Genomic DNA, 17,403 nt, shown 5'->3' with positions numbered 1-17,403 from the left:
AAAGACTTTAGAAGTACCTAACAAAAACATATTACAACGAAATAACAAACTTTCCAATTCATTTTGAGTGATGATTCCACAAATACGTAGAATAAAAAAAAACATTGCCAAATCGACAACCGATGTCTTTAAATCGACCTAAAGTCGTGCCACATTTATAACTTCTTTTAGTGTAAGTAATAAGGAAATAACGATGTGTTCAGGTGAACGAGACGAACGTGGAATGCCAGCTGGAATCCAAGTCCAAAACGGTGACGTTCAAGTTCGACGTCACCGACGTCAACCCCGACGAGATCGCCACCAATCTGGTGAGTACTGCAGGAATCTCGCAATTTATGGTAAATTTAACAACTCTGGGTCACATTTTATCCTAAACATACTTTTATTTTTGGATTGGAAAGAACGCTGCAGAAGTAAGCATGAGATTCTAAAATAGACACTATATGTAGTAACATTTTTAAGTAAACAATTAGTAATAATCGTGCTAATTGAGATTTTTTAATATTTTTATATCGCATGAACTGCCTGATATAAACTGTCATATATTCTTACGATGATGGCGATGATGCGATGAGAAGTCAAAAACGATGGGAATTTGAGGTATTCGACATTTCAAAGTGCTGGAAGTTGAGGGATTAAAAACCATTTGTCTATTTGTGTACTTTATCCAGGTGTCGAACAATCTGCTGCCGGATTGGCAGGCGATGACGTTTATGGAGTTGATAAAGGACATTGTGCAGCAGCTGGTCACCAACCCGGGGTGTACTCCCGTGCTCAACCCGCAACACTCTGCACTCCGCCTGCAGCTAGATAAGGTAGGTAACAACCATAGTTACGCTTGGGATTCAACTAAACTCTTGTTACGTTTAGGATTCTGTTTTTGCGACAGTGAATGTATCTTACATTACTTACTCCGTTGGCTCAGCGACCCAAAATGAGACTTGGCCTCTGACACAAGACAGCAGCACTTTTCTCGGTCCTATGCGACCTCTCGCCAATTGTTGACTCCAACAACCAACTGCCAACTGTTGTAAAACATCAAAGCAAATTCTGATCTGATATGATAGTTAAATCTTGATTTTATTTTTGTACCAAGTACTAAAATGTCAAATCGGTAGAACAAACTGACTTTTTTTTGGGGTTTGAAAACGAGGTATAGGATTTATCATTTTAATGGCTTATAGCGCTATTGGCCTGAATTAACTATGAATCGTTTGTCTTTATCTGTCATTTTGACTTATGTATTTGTAAGAAAGGGATAAAACATAATTTAAACTAAATATTGTAAACCCACAAAAGCAATAAATAAATGAATTATGAATTATTAACAAAATCAGGTCCGTAAAGTTTTATGAATAAGGGGGTAATCGTTTTGTTATCAGACTGACTACGACAGCGAGACGACGGAGCGCGAGGAGAACCTGACGGACTCGAACCAGGACAACTCGGAGTGCACCACGCCCACCGCCAGCGCCGACCACCTGCCGCTCGCCGACCTCGCGCTCGACCCGCCCGTGGCCGCGCCTGCCCCGCCCGCTGCGGGCGGCCTGCCCGCCCCGCCAGCACCCGAGCCGCACGACCACGAGCCGCCGCCCAAGCCCAGCCACATAGACAATATTGCAAGGAAAATCAGCACCGCCTCGTCTATAGGTATGCCATTTGTTGACGGCTCTTACAAACACTTTTCAATTTAGTACCACTGCGGTCAATACTGATAGACCTGCCCTCTCTCCTCCGGTGACAATTAGGCCGGAGCCCCACTGCTGCGCACGCTATGTACACGGCCCACGTTTTAATACAAACCGTGGGCAAGCCCTCGAAATTTTGTATAGGAACGTGGGTCGTGTACGTAACGTGCGCGGCAGTGGGCTCCGGCCTTATTGCGCTTAGTTTGGCTATCCCATTTTAATTATAAATTTAGGTTTTAACCCTCCTTAACATTTTCAACCTCTGAGCTATAATGTACGTAACTGGCGCAGTCGGTACGATATTATGTGCAGAAGTCCTGTGAGCCAATCTCAGTGAGACAAAAACAATGCATTCTTTTTTTGGGCCGCCGTGTAAAAACAATGAGCACTAAAAGTAGAAAGTAATAGTAATTTTAATAGCAGTTAGTACTTCATTATATTGCCACATCTAAAAACTACTGAACGGATTTTCATGCAATTTTCACTTATCAATAGACTAACAGCCATATTCGAACTTTAAGATACGTCAAACAAGTGTCAAAAGTGACGTTTTTGTTTGAAGAAACCTCACTTTTGACACTTGTTTGACACTGACATATCCGATACATATCGTTTCCATATCTATTATTTGTCGTATCTTAAAGTTCGAATATGGCTGTGACTCTCGAGGAAGATTCAGGTGTATAATATGTTAACCCGTACAAAGCCGGGCGGATCACTAGTTCTCTTTAAATTTAAATGTTCAAATGTATGTTGTAATAAAATACAACACTTGCATAACTGTTCATATCGGTGGAAAAACGAATGTTTTCAAAAAGTTCATGCTCTTAATTGTAACATGTATTTCCTCTAGGTTCCAATCAATCGGACGGCGGGTCCTTGGCTACCGACCGCGCCGCCTCAGAATCTCACCCCGCCGACAGCAAGCCCGCCGACAGCAAGCCCGCCGACAGCAAGCCCGCCGCCGCCGTGCCGGCGCGCAAGATCTCGCGCTTCGTCGTCAGCCCCGTCGTGCCGCGCCCCGCCGGCGCCGACCCCGACAAACCCGACCAGAAGTTATACTCCGAGGTCGCTAAAGAGCCTAAGCCTGAAGTCAACGGCCTTGATAAAGACCCGCAGACAGAATTCGTTCCTACGCATCAGTACTCGGTGCCGCAGCTTTCGCACGCGCCGCAGACTTTAACAGATCACAGGCCACAGGAATTGAGTAGCGCGCCGACTAGTAGCATACCCGATAGTATACCTAATAGTATACCGAATAGTATACCAAACGTACCTAGCAGTATACCAGCGCCGGTGCAGACGATTCCCGCCCCTATGCCGACGATACAGAGTATTCCGCAGCCGCTGCCGGCGTTCCAGAACATTAGTCCGCTGTTAAATACGCTGCAGCCGAACTTGACGACGCCGCTGCAGATCGCGACGGATACGCCGCTGCTGGGGCTGAGTCAAGTGAGTTGTTTGTATACGATTGCAAATACTTCGTTAACATGTAACAATTTTGTAAGACATATTTAAGTTCGTCCGGTTAAGATAAGGAGCGAAAAGTTTTATTTTATTTACTGCTGAAGTTAAAGAAATCCTTAGAACTTTTGGGAATGACCTATCTATAGGAGTTATGATGAAAATAATCGAGTAAAGTAATGCTTGTTGGCAAGGGCCAAAATCTCAGAGCAGGCAGGGCAAGGTCGCCATGTGAGGTGGGGCGTTAAAGGAGAACTCGTTCATACTAAATATAGGTTTATTCTGTCTTAAGTAACAAGTACAAGCCATTATATACTAAACTATGCACGTGTTGAAAGTTGTAATTCTTATATTTTTTTATATATTCAACATTTATAGTTTCGGTAGCAGAGACCAAGCAAGTCTTCTTGTGGCTTGCCAAATCGGTGCAAAGAAGATTCTAGTAATTACGTTACACGCCACGTTAATACAATATTTATTTATCTATTAGGTGGGCACACCAATGGCCGGAGAGCTCGGTCTAAACGCCGGCCTGAGCCAACAGGAGCAGTTGACGAACCGCCTGTCCTTCCCTACGCAGCCGGTGGACTCGTACCCTAACGCCGAGAACATACAGCGGATGCTACTCAAACAGAACATCATGAAGTGAGTGTTGAAGTATTGTAAGTTACTTGCCAAACTCCACCTGAACCACTTTGTCTGTGAGACGAACCCCGAAATCACGTAAAAGATCTGGTATTTTCAATGTTTTATACATTTTATTTTTCAGGATTTCAGGGTATAACCAACAGTAAAAGTCGATCACTATGACCTACATGTTCCTTTCACAGATTATTCTGGTATAATTAATTGATCTCATAATATGTAGGATTGAAACAAGAAATATTGCCGAATTCCCATACAGTGTGACATCCCTTAAGTATTGATCTTCAGCTGACGGCAGACGCCACGAATAGCGTCACGTTCTCCAACAATGTTGCTGTTTCCCCACACTTGACACTGTGAAGTAACCTGCCTTGTTTCCGCAGCCAACAGCAGAACCTGTCAGGGCCGAACCTGCTGGGGCTGTTGAACCAGCCGGCCTACCCGCAGCCCGATCTCATGCTGCACAACTCGCTCCTCAACAACACGCAGCCTGGTAACTACTCCATATCTACACTTTGTAAAGCACACCATAGCTCTGTACATGGCTTACTCAATAGGATGCAGGGGATCTGCCATCTTGTGGCCTAAAACAAACTTCATGACATCAGATTGACACTTTACGCCAAGAAAAGGGCTTTTGTGCTGCTAATAACCTTAGGACTTGACAATCCATTTCTCTATTTGCATTTAAAATTCTATGACAAATTTAAAACTTTTGCCTTTTGAACACATTTATTTACTGGGTCTATCGCGAATTTATTTTATTACCTTTATTTACCGACGTGTGTGGTCGCGGCTAACTGATGTCCCATCAAAATGTCGAAACAGAGATTTGTGTAACTACCCGATGAAAAGTGTATGAAAAGTTTGGGGTATGATAATAAAAAAATAGGAAAATTTGTATAGTGGATTGTTGTAGCGTACAGTACAAGAAGTATCAATGTCAATTTGCCGATTTAGACCACTAGGTGGCAGACCCTTAACGCGCAAAAACCAACAAAGCGCACAAGGATATCTCGGCACAAAATACAAGTTTTTGATTTATCCTTGAATAAGCCATTAAGCAGGGTAAACCTTATATTGTATCCACTTTTCATCTTTCTGTTAAAATCCTTTTCACATGGTTTGTAGTGCTCATGTCTATTTCTGTCAATAAATGGGTTTACCCTGTGACGAGTGCATTATCTTTATCTATCGTTCTAGTTGTCATTTCACTAGAGATGACGCTTTACCTATCCATTTAATGCACATCGATCTCTATATAGATAGTCTTTGTAAGTTGTTAAGATACAACAATAAAAATTATCCACTGATTGTAGCAGTGTGTTTTCGATCTACAACTTATTCTGTGTCTCAACCTTTTCCGCATGAATATGATGATAGTGTTTATAGTTTTCAATCTACCCTCGAATCGACCTGACGACGTTAACAAGTAATCTTAGAGACATCCCATACTAGCGTATTTTGAGCGTTGGCGTCTAGTCAAAGTAAATTGCGTCGCCGCGCAGTTGCGTTCCGTCTAGCTGCAGCCATACGGCTCGGCCACGACATCGAGCGACTTGCGACGGCGGGAGCGATAACCATAGGTTGGAGCGAAAGGTCCGATCGTTGTGTCACGCTCCAACCTATGGTTATCGCTCCCGCCGTCGCAAGTCGCTCGATGTCGTGGCCGAGCCGTTTAGAGTTGACTAGACACCGACGCTCGGGAGACGCTAGTGTGGGGTGGCCCTTAGAGCCTCTGCTAAGTCATAATTTAGAATTTAGAACCCAATCACTTTAGTTATAACCATGATTATCATAAACCTGACGTGTTTCCCTGTCCCTTGCCTATGAACCGGCCCTCTGATACCCTGTACCCTATTACTCTGTGTGGCACGTGAGTGACTAACCGCACGTTTGTTCAGCGTTGTCGCAGCGCCTGTCGCCCTACCCCGCCTACCAGCCCATGCTCGCCACCGCCAACGACCTCTACGGTAAGTTCATGTCACATCTCTGCTCTATCCTGTCGCTAGCTGGCATATAACATACTTAAATCCACTTAGTTTAGTGATTAGATTGCTCAATCGAACAAGTCGCCTCTCAAGGACATTGCCGCGCGGAGCAGTTCGGCGTGTAAAAACGCGCCTCGCTCGAGGCAAATGCTCGCGCAGCAACTATTAGGTCCTTACCTATGAAATTGGCGTTTTTGTTCATAGATATAAGTCTGATCCTAGTTTTTTTTTTTTACAAAAGTACATACACAATTACAATAAAACTACAGTGCACTCAATAAACAACGATTTTACATACAATTAATTGTTATTTTTTATTGTTAAGTGTTCAGAATTAAGCCTTGAAAATAGGTCTTTTCATGTGCTGTCGGTTCGAGTATTAAAATTACTTATATTTTTCTAATGGTACCAATTTTCAAGAAATGGAGATATTGAAAACATACCTTAAAGGTGTCAAAAATTACTGGAAAAATTTTGTTTGGTTTGAATTAGCCATCAAAAAAATATCCGCAAAATTAATTGTATGGAAATTCGTGTTTCGTTGAAATTCTCCGGACAAAACGCCAATTTCATAGGTAATGACCTAATATAAGTAGGAACGCCTCGGGCGAGGCGCGTTTTTACAGACTGAACTGCTCTTCGCTGCAATTTCCTTGCGAGGCGGCCCGGTCTGTGTGGATCTGACTGGCGTTCGTCTGTAAAATAGTTTCGTTTTAGGGAATATACAATGACATCATTTAGTTCAATTTCATAGTCGTAAATCTTTGTCTAATACTCCCTTTTTGATATTTTAATAAACTAAAATTGACCTTTTGAACGCCACAGACGGCAATTGACGTCAACGCAAAATCGTGACAACGACGCCAAAGACGGCATTTGACGTCGATCGTTTTTTGATGAAAATCTACTGAAAAACACCCCACTTTTAGGTTGGCATTATTTATTCACTAAACTAAATTTTACCCCCGTGCCGTCAGGGGCACGGCAAATGGATGCGCCGTTTCGCGTTCAAAAGCCTAAAATTGAATTTTTATAGTAATTTATACGGGAATTATTCATCGTATAGTTTCTAAATAAATTCTTCAGTCGCCAGCAATGTCATCAAAGCTCCGTTTAATGTCCTAATCCTGCACTTCAATTTTTTTTAAACAAGCTGAACAACTTATAATCAGGAATACGTGAAGTATTCAAGCCCTTGTATTTTGTCAAATCAACAACATTTTTAGATGACATAAACATTGCAGCCCAACAGCAAGCCCTGGGTGCGGGCGGGCTGGGCGGCGGGATGCCGCTGGCGCCCGGGCTGGTGGGGCTGGGCCTCGGGGCTCCGCTGCTGCCGCCGCTCGCGCTCAACCAGAACCTCATGGCGCAGAACCGCCAGAATCTGGGTCTGTACATATCCAACTAACCCCCTTACTCAACCCACTACAAACCTCTATTAGCTAATAATCGTTTGTCTTTATCTGTCATTTTTTGACTTATGTATTTGTAAGAAAGGGATAAAACGTAATTTAACTAAATCAGACCCGTAAAGTTTTATGAATAAGGGCATTACTCCCTGTGAACGGCGCCTATCGTGTGCAGCGCGTCATCGGTAACCTTGTCCGAATGCACGAAGGTTGATACTCTAGTCTAGACAGATTCTGCCTTACATTATTGTACAAGTAAATTGCACATCCATCATATTATTGTTCATTTGCCCCATCAGCATTTAGTTTTATATAAAAGTTTCGTAATTAGTCAATAAGTACCTATTCATTCACAATATATTCACGTTCGCTATTCTATAAGTGTGCACACCTATCAAGTTAAAATAAATCAAGTTTATCTCAAGAAATCGTCTTTCGTGTTCCAAATTACTATCAAGATATTCATCAAGTAAATGTTAGAGTTAGCAAGTACTCTAACAATTGTGTCGCTTAACTTCAAACTCGGGTAAATCCATTCGACCCTCTCAGCAAATATCTACCCTATTACCTTTTCTTAATACCAAAATCGCATAATTTGACAGATGGATTTACCCGAGTTTGAAGTTAAGCGACTCAATTATAGATGTAAAGTCCGCTTTAGACAGCCATTACCTAAAGCGGCATTTGCTCTTCAAAATCCTGCCGATATGCTTAGTTAAACATAACATTTTCGTTGACAGATTAGAAACTTTAATGAAGAAAACTGCTTTTAGATAACGAAACCAAATAGCGTCAAAAGTTTTGTGATGAAATCGAACACACAATGTGTCATGTGTGTGTTTTGATGACCCTGAAAATGTTTGACAGGTCTAGCGGGCCAGAACCTAGGTTTGAGCGGTCAGAACTTGGGCCTCGGCGGGCCAGGCCTCGGCCTCAGCGGCGCCGGCCTCGGCCTCGTGGCGCCGCTCAACACCCTGCAGCGGGCGCGCGCCTGCTCCGCGCAGCGCAGGATCCAGGAGGACTTGCAAGGTAGGTGTACACACTACAGTCCGCCTACTGTTCTACTAATACTACTGTCTTAACATCTTAAGTCACAGCCAGAGACAATATCAAAATTTGGAACCTAAAAAGTTTATTTAAGTAAACTTTTCTTCCCATGTGATATCGCATCGGACTCGAGGAGTTAATTTTGGACTGTGAGCCAGCACCACTTTTATGAACAAGATCTTCGTAAAATGGTTAAGGCAGATGTATCATGATGCTTCGTGAATGTCAGCTGATGCTCCGTTGGCTCCTCATTGTGTTATTAGACATAAAAAATTACAGTTTTTAGGGTTCCGTAAAAACAGGACCCTATTACTAAGACTCCACTGTCCGTCTGTCTATCGGTCCCCAGGCTGTATCTCATGAACCGTGATAGATATTTTTGTTGCCGCTATAACAACAAATACATACTAAAAAGTACGGAACCCTCGGTAGGCGAGTCCGACTCGCACTTGTCCAGTTTTTTTAACTTTAAGTAATTTTGCGTACAAGCTATAAGGGTCTTTAATAGACTTATGTATCGGTGTGCAGGTCTGGCGACGGGGTCGCAGGGCTCGTCGCAGCCCAGCACGCCCAACAAGCCGCACTCCTACAGCGAGTACATGATGACTTTGCAACACAAGCTCGCCTCCATCTCCAACAGCGTGAGTACCTATTGTTAAGGTATCGTCTTGGGTCGTCCCATTCGTTTTTCGTCAAGTTCTTAAATTAGTCCTATTCTGCTTTGGGGCTATTCATAAATTACGTCATTTCAAATTAGGGGGGGGGGGGGTCTGGACATCGGATGACGGTAGCATGAAGTAGGAGGAAATGGGGTCATTTGAAGCATGATTTTTGGATGATTATAGGGGGGGGGGGGGGTCAAAAATCGTCAAAAATCGATGACGTAATTTATGGACAGCCCCTTTCGTCACGCATTCTACATTGAAAGCCACCGACGATTGTGACGAATGTAGAATGGGTGACGAAAGCAGAATAGTACTAATTTAAGAACTTGACGAAAAACGAATGGGACGACCCAAGACGATACCATTGTTTATAGTATAAAGAATATTTATTTTGTTCTCCAAAGGATAAAGGTAATGGAGTTGTACCGCACTCCAGCAGCTCGGCTGAATAAAATTATAATTTTTTGGCCTAGCTTAGTTATCCTTAGCAAAGAGAATTTGATATAGAGGCGGGTTGTCAAAGTAATTTTTTTAGCCACGGTAAATATGCCATCTTTCGACACATGATTAAAACTTTTAGAACGCCATTTGACTTTGATCCTAATTATTTCACTTATATGTGTTAAATTTGTTAAATGTCAAAAAGTGTCGCCATTTTCACGGTGTTCTAAAAGTTTTAATCATGTGTCGAAAGATGGCAGTTAATTTACTGTGGCTACAAAAATAACTTCGAAAATCCGCCTCTATATTAAATTATCTTTGCCCTTATAGTTCGTTTAGCATTAGAAATAAGGTAAACAATCTTGATATGTCTTTTTTATTTACAAACACGTTTTAAAAATGAGTCACGGCAAATATGTAACATATATGAATCTACAATTTTCAACAAAACAGTCACGGCAAATATGTAACATATATGAATCTACAATTTTCAACAAAACAGGCCAAAGAAATAACTTTAAAGATAGCGCATGCTAATGAGCAAATTGAGGAGGTTGACAGTACGAACTTCCTGGGAATATTTTTAGATAAATATATAACTTGGAATACACATGTAGATATGCTTTGCAAAAAAATGTATAAATTTATATATGCTTTAAGAACAATTAGGAGAACCACGTCAGTGGAAACTGCAATTATTGTGTATCATGCATACGTGTGTTCTCAGATTCGGTATGGAATTGTATTATGGGGGAATTCGTCTAATGTAAATAGAGTCTTCATAGCACAGAAAAAATGTCTGAGAGCGATTTGGGGCTTGAATAATACAGATTCTTGTAAAGAGCTATTTACTAAAAATAAGTTTCTAACGTTGCCTGCTATGTATATTTTTGAAATTGCCAAACTAGTTAAAGGAAACTTATCACTATTTAATTTAAATGACAACACCAACAAACGATCGGAAACACATGTAGCACTGACAATGCCTGCTCCTAAACTACAACTATATCGTAAAAACTGTGACTACATGGCGACCTTGATCTATAATAGCATACCGAGAGAAATTACCGACTTATGTTATAATAGGTTTTGTAAAACTCTGCAGCGCTGGTTAACGGAACAGTGTTTCTATTCCGTTACAGACTTCCTCGAAACTAGTAACTGCAGATTTAACAAATATTAGATAAGAATGATGTGTTGTACATAAATGTAAATAATTTACTTACCTGAATGCATGTTGAATAAATTTATTTTCATTTTGTTTTGTGCATGTTGACAATTGTTATTAATTTTTAATTTAATTTTTTTTTAACTTGACATTGCTTCTATTATTATTTATTTTATGTGGGCATTCCAAATGCAAATCCAACTCCAAATGTGTATAAATGTCTTAATGGTATAATTTGCAAGCTTGATAATTAGTGTTTAAGGCTGTAATATTTGCATGCCGTCATTTTCGGCTGAATTATGTCGTGACCTATAAAAACTATGTAACATCTGTTAGCTACCATAATTCACGCAAATAAACGATATCTTATCTTATCTAATACGATCATTTATATTCTTCTGCTTTCATAAGTAATAGTTACTGATTTTTAAAAAGCATTTTTCAATTAAAAGACTTGTCAAGATCGCTTACCTTCTTTCTAATGCTAAAAAAACGAACTATAGTATTACGTCGTAGAAGGCTGAAATTTAACTCTGAAGACTTAATATGGTATGTCTGGAAGAAATTGTATCTGGAGCATAAGAAAAACAAAAAAAAACACATGAAACACATACATGATACATTTTTAAAACTAGTAACTGAGGGCTTTATTCATAAGGGCGTTTTCACTTAACTGTACCATTTACGGGCGGTTAGCAATGGTCACGAAACTGACGGTCAAATGTCAAACCCCATACATTTCGTCAGGAGGGTAACAGTAAGACGTATTCCACCTGTTCAATTTCTTGGTCCAATGTATGCGTCTCACTCTCCCAATAAGCAAAATGTGAGACTCAAATACATATTGGATACCCTTCTTCTTCTTCTATCCCACACTTAAACAATACTTAAGTCGCGCTTTAAAGTACAATTTAAAATGAAAATGCCGATAAACGTCTGTCAAGGCTAACAAGGATAATCTTTGTTGTTGATAATCTTTTGTCTCCATTGTATTTGTGTTAGAACGAGACAAAATTTAACTAAGGGTTACGGTTTAAAATGTATTGTGTATAAGGTATCAGTGTATTTGTCAGGGCCCGGTGTCGCCGCAGTCCCCCGTCGAGTACAGCCCGGCCCTCTCGCCCACGCACCGCATGCAGCAACCGCATAAGGTAACTATACCCTCCCTAAGTAAGGCCCAGCCATACAAATGCAAAATTCAGAATTTGTCACTGGAATTTGAACCTATAGTGCAGGGAATAGAGTTGATTTTGGTTTTGTTTGAAAATTTAACGAAACAAAACAAATGCGACTCTATTCCAATTGAATATGATTTAAGTTTCATCGAACTGAATAAGTACTTTAGGTAGGACCTTGGGCCTTAGAGGATACTCTTATTTACCATTTTACGATTTCACGACAGGTGCGAATAACACATTTTTGAACTGCGCTCCACCACCTCGGTACAGATTATAACTGGTCGGTATTGTGCAGGTGGAAGCGGGAGCGGGAGCGGAGGCGCACAAGCGGCACGTGGCGGGGCTGGCGGAGCTGGACCACGAGCTCAGCAAGATCTCGCTGCACTACAAGCAGCCGCCGCCCAAGGTACTATTCTCATTTTCACTTCACTTAACCTTTTAACCGCCGCAGACATCAACTGACGCGCGTGGCTAAAGCTTAAAGCGACCTTCGAATCTAACAAGGTTTATGATGATGCGCTGCACACTCGTGCGTGGCGTTCAAAGGGTTAAATTCTCGGGCAAAATCTTCCTCGCGTCATCCCGGTATTTTGCCACGGCTCATGGGAGCCTGGGGTCCGCTTGGCAGCTAAAAATCTCTCGTCAGAAAAAAAATGACTCGGGCAAGAGGCTTGATGTCGGCTACTTAAAAAAAAAGGCGATATTTCTAGCTGAATGTTGTTTATTTTAATTTCAAGATATCTATTTATGTATACTCTGCCACAGCTACTTTGTCAGTAGAAAATGGCGAGCAATTTAAAAATGTAGACGCAAAGGGTTGATCTCCCGTAGGAAATTTGAATTTCGCGCATTTTTCTACTGACAAGTTGAGTGTGTTTTAGTTCTCACCGACGCGAATGGGGTGTTTATAAGAATAGGTAAAACGTGTATTTATGTGTCTGTCTGTGATATCGTAACATCCAAACATATTAACCCATTTGAGTGCTATTTTTAAATACTGTCTGTAGAGCTATTGTTGAGTGAAACGTGTAAATACAGCTGGGCAAAAAGAGTAGAAATTAAAAAGTGGCAACACTGTAGTGTCGTCCCGTTTTCTTATATAAATTGATTTGAAAAGGACGACACTACAGTGTTGCCACTTTTTAATTTCTACTCTTTTTTTGCCAAGCTGTATATTCTGGTTTATAATCCAACCTTACTCTGTAGGACGTGTTTCCGGAGCACGGCGGCGACAGTCACTCGATTCTCGCGGCCGCGGCCTACGATGGCAAGTATTTTTTGTTTTGTTAACTAATAGATTAGTGTTTCCTAACGTTTCAGTATTTTTTGTGCCCTGCTCCATAGCAGACCAGAAGTCTCCATAGACTTGAGTTTGTTCTCAACTTAACCCTTTACCATGCTGAGGTAGATATATTTCCCACATATGGCACTTCAAACATGTGACATCCGATTGTCATTTTTGACCTGTCAGCCTGGTAAAGGGTTAAAATGATTTCAAACAATTAATATTAGCTAAAAAATGACAATTTAGAATTGTTGTTTTACCTCCACAGCGGTAATTACTCCCAGGTCCTAGGAGTTTTAATGAAGCACTTACCTACAAGTTTTTTTGATACCCATTTGTATTTGCGTGGGTCATTAAAATCGTGGGTGGTAGCAAAACATAATAATTCAAACTGAAAAATGTGGAGAGTATCCAAATTATAGACGAGAAATGTCATCACATCGAAAAAACCTTCTCATTTACTTAAAACTCCTAGACCTAGGTCTAGGTGAAACTAGAGTTTCAGCCATAGATTACGCCAAAAACCTCAAAGCCCCAAAGGTTTTGACTTTTTATATACATATAGTATCAAAATCGCGTGTGTGATATTGCGTCCGTGGGATTTTGAGGTAACTTTACTGCTGACGCGATTAGGTTAGAGCCTAATGAGGAAAAAAAATCCCACAATGATTTTGAACTTTATGTCATAGTGATAGGGTAATTTCCTTGTTCCCTGTGTGTAGGCGGCGGCGGCGCGCTGGCGGAGGGGTGGGGGAGGGGCCGGGTGGCGCGCGTGCAGCCCTGCGCGCCCTACCAGCTGTGCCGCATCCTGCAGCACGGTGAGACATTACCGAATATCTCGTGCCCTAACGCTTTAGGTACCTAAGTTTCTGTAGTTGACGCTAAAATATGTTTATTTCCATGGTTGGTTAACAACATTCAGAAAACTGCAGTTGTCACATGTTCACGTAAAATATTGTGAAAATAAATATTTTACGGATACGACTTATACACAACTCGCAATTTACATCTTTCGCGCACCAATAAGTGCATTTCGCGTGCATTAATTAACACAGGTGATCTTATCTTAATACTAGATTTTTAACTGAATATCGCTTCATATTTCCGTACACGGCGGGAAGAAGTTGATAACTCGAGATATTCTGCCGAAGAAATTTGAACGTAAAATAAAATTACATAAGGTTCAAATTTTCAATTTTTTCCCGCGAGTTATCAACTTCTTCCCGCCGTGTACGGATTTAATGCTTTGAATTTTTTGATATTGATGTATTAACAAGTAAAAACACGTACAAAAATTTAATAATACAGTAATTCCAGCGAAAGACAATCTGGCGAGCGGGTCATTCGCCGGCACGGAGGAGGGCGACGCGGGCTCGCTGTGCTCGGAGACGGCGGCGGAGGCGGACGGGGAGGGGGAGGGGGAGGGGGAGGCGGAGGCGGAGGAGAGCGCCACGTACGTGGTGACGGGCGGCGTGCGCGCGCGCACCGTGCGCGTCGAGGACGCGCTCGCCGACAGCGTGGTCACCGTCATCGATCCTAGTCAGCAGGTGTGTACTGAGGGCATATTGCAAATACCAAAGTTTGCAAATTCTGGGAATTTTCTCTTTTACTCCAATTAAGGCGTAATTAGGGTGACATAAAATACTCCCGTAATTTGCGAACTTCGGTGTTCGCGGTAGGCCCTCTGGCGTCTGGGTTTTACATAACGTCCTTGTCTATGGCGGATATGTACAACCGGCTGACGGTTTATTTATTTATAATACTAAACTATCTTCTGACAAAGTATTAAACGGGAGGCGTTGACATTATTTTTTTTTTTTAATGTTTCGGTGGCTGGACTGATAACTATTTTTTTTTACATATTCATGTGACGCTGACGGTCTTTCCACCGCGATACAACCGGTTGAAGATTGTTTTAATGCAAAATAGCATCTAAACTATCATGTGACAAATTGCGAAACGAGAGGCGAGGACTGAAAAGAAACTTTTTTTTACATGTTCATGTGACCAGCTGACGGTATTTCCTAATATTATACAACTGGCTGACGATTTTTATAAATCACAATAGCGTCTAAACTTTTATCTGACAAAGTATCAGGCGGGAGGCGATGATTGAAAAGAAAAAAAATACATGTTTCGGTGGCTGCCATTCCTCAACCCACCAACGGAGCGGCAGCTGACCTCCACGAGGGATCATCAGACATAGCCGTTAACCAATATACGAGCTATCGCCCGGGAGGCGATTGGTCATGGAAATCTGTTCGTGGCTCGCGGTCTATTATATATATCTGGTTTAGATCGTGGAGTGCAACAAGGCGTGCTTGGGCTCGGACGGGGAGCGCAGCTACCTGGTGCTGGACCCGGCGCGCGCGCTGACGGCCGCGGTGCTGGACCGCACGCTCGCGCTGCACCGCCACCCCGCCTGTGCGCCGCTGCAGCGCCGGCCCAGCAGCCCGCCGCCGGCCGGGGTCGCGGCTAGCGAGGAGCTGGCCAAGTGGAGGAGCGGAGATTATGGTACGTTGTCTATACTGTTCGAGCGGATGTAGGCGCTTTACCGCGACTTCGCCTCGAACCAAACTGGTGTATTCATTAGTTTCGCCAGATGACAAATAAAAGTGTGCTGGAACAGCTCTAATTTTATAGATTCAAATCCGCGATATTGAAAGAAATTATACTATCTAGAACTGATATTTTTTTGGGTTAGGTTAGGATAATTTTTTTTATCGAATTTGTAGCCCATTTTGCGGCAATCGTTGTCCACCTTTTAAGTAATTCTTCACCTCATTTTCTTCCTAACTCCCTTACTAAATTGTAAAAATATATTTATGCAATGTTATGTGTAGGTTGGCCTTGGGCGGAAGGCAGCATGCTGGAGGCGGAGCTGTGCGTGGAGCGGGCGCGGCGCGCGGCGGCGCGGCTCGAGGCCGCGCGGGGCGACCTGGCCGCCGACCTGCTCGTCGCCGAGGTGCTCACCGACCGGGGTGAGTACACGCCTTACGGTGGTATTCCATCTGTCTCATATCTTTGTCCAATGTGTACTGCGTCTATTACATTTTGGTTAATGAAAAGGTGAGAAGCAATGACATTGGACCAAGAAATTGAACAGGTGGAATACCACCCTTAAATCACTTAGCTAGTATCATACTATGACGACTTGCTGCTTTCATGCTTCCGTACTAATTTAGTATGAGAATGAATTTCAAATATTGACGAAAACTGGCTAAATATTTTTCTCAATACGTATTGTACTTACACGGATACTGATGCATCCAATATATCAATTGATATTCTGCTTCTAATAGTTACTTACTACTCAAACTAGCATAAACACGAGTTATAAATTAATGGCGTTACTCATAAACGCGTAACTGGCCTTTAATTAGCTATGAATCTTTTGTCTTTATATGTAATTTTGACTTTTGTATTTGTATGAAAGGGATGACTTTTGTATTTGTAAGAAAGGAATAAAACATCATTTAATTAAATCAGGGCCGTAAAGTTTTATGAATAAGGGGGTAAGCAGATATTTTTTATTGTATTTCGTTTATACAAACGTATTCCACCTGTCCAATGTCATTGCGTTTCACTCTCATTAAGCAAAATGTGAGACGCAATACACATTGGACTTAGATATTGGATAGATTGAATACCACCCTAGCGATATTGTATCACAATGAATGTGTGTTGTTGCAGCGCTGTGCCGGCAGGTGGTGCTGCTCGCGCTGCGGCCGGCGGCGGGCTCGTTATGACCTGTGTAGCGATTCACACTGTACCTTATATTTATTACGCTGTAACATATACATTATCTATATCATTACTCGTAAATTAAATATTCATATGTGATATCTACCACGTCGTTTTATTTTATTTTTAATTAATTACAGAATGGTCCAGTTAGCGGTAGGTAATATGTTTATGATTCTAAGGATTGCTTACACCGCGCGGGAACCATCAGACTGGATAATAATTCGTTCACTTCGGTGAAATGGGGTTTGAAAATGGTCCCCGAAAAAGGCAGATAAAAAGACGGCGGATCGATAGAGTAACGAGATCCTGCCCAACAATGAAACACTCGTACGAATTAAGTGCGATTTTGCTCACTGTTTTCGAGCAGCTAAGAAGGAAAAGGTTTCTAGAATTGCGAAATTTCCACAAGGGAAAATTTCGGAACCTCATTTAATTGTATGGAGATTGAAACTTACTTTCCAAAATAGAAAATTTCCTGAAATTTCCGAGAACATTTCCAACTTTTCGGAAATTTCTGCCAAGTACACCGAGCCTCATTATTGCATGGCCACTTTATGAATGGATTTCATTCATGTACCCATGCACACTTACAGCTCGCTGTACATTTGTTTAAGCCGCCCTCGCTACGCTCAAGATTTCTATATTAAAATCTTCCTTGAATGTTTTAAGTCAGTA

General features: G+C 41.7%; 1 protein-coding gene across 1 annotated transcript in view; it reads left to right on the top strand.

Moving 5' to 3' along the window:
- The window catches only part of LOC134801650 (serine/threonine-protein kinase Wnk-like), a 73,317-nt gene extending 56,487 nt beyond the window's left edge, over nt 1-16,830 (top strand). The window contains 18 exon segments of the mRNA XM_063774269.1: nt 204-308; nt 672-815; nt 1,383-1,650; nt 2,542-3,140; nt 3,643-3,797; nt 4,181-4,290; nt 5,702-5,770; nt 7,033-7,176; nt 8,065-8,226; nt 8,773-8,885; nt 11,592-11,669; nt 11,992-12,102; nt 12,903-12,981; nt 13,704-13,799; nt 14,299-14,528; nt 15,279-15,495; nt 15,825-15,962; nt 16,675-16,830. Coding sequence (XP_063630339.1) covers nt 204-308; nt 672-815; nt 1,383-1,650; nt 2,542-3,140; nt 3,643-3,797; nt 4,181-4,290; nt 5,702-5,770; nt 7,033-7,176; nt 8,065-8,226; nt 8,773-8,885; nt 11,592-11,669; nt 11,992-12,102; nt 12,903-12,981; nt 13,704-13,799; nt 14,299-14,528; nt 15,279-15,495; nt 15,825-15,962; nt 16,675-16,730 — 2,874 coding nt within the window. The 3' untranslated portion in view covers nt 16,731-16,830.
- The last annotated feature ends 573 nt before the right edge of the window (nt 16,831-17,403 follow it).

The sequence above is a fragment of the Cydia splendana genome, chromosome 22 (assembly GCF_910591565.1).
Source record: "Cydia splendana chromosome 22, ilCydSple1.2, whole genome shotgun sequence".
NCBI lineage: Eukaryota > Metazoa > Arthropoda > Insecta > Lepidoptera > Tortricidae > Cydia > Cydia splendana.
This window is presented reverse-complemented; position numbering and strand designations above follow the sequence as displayed.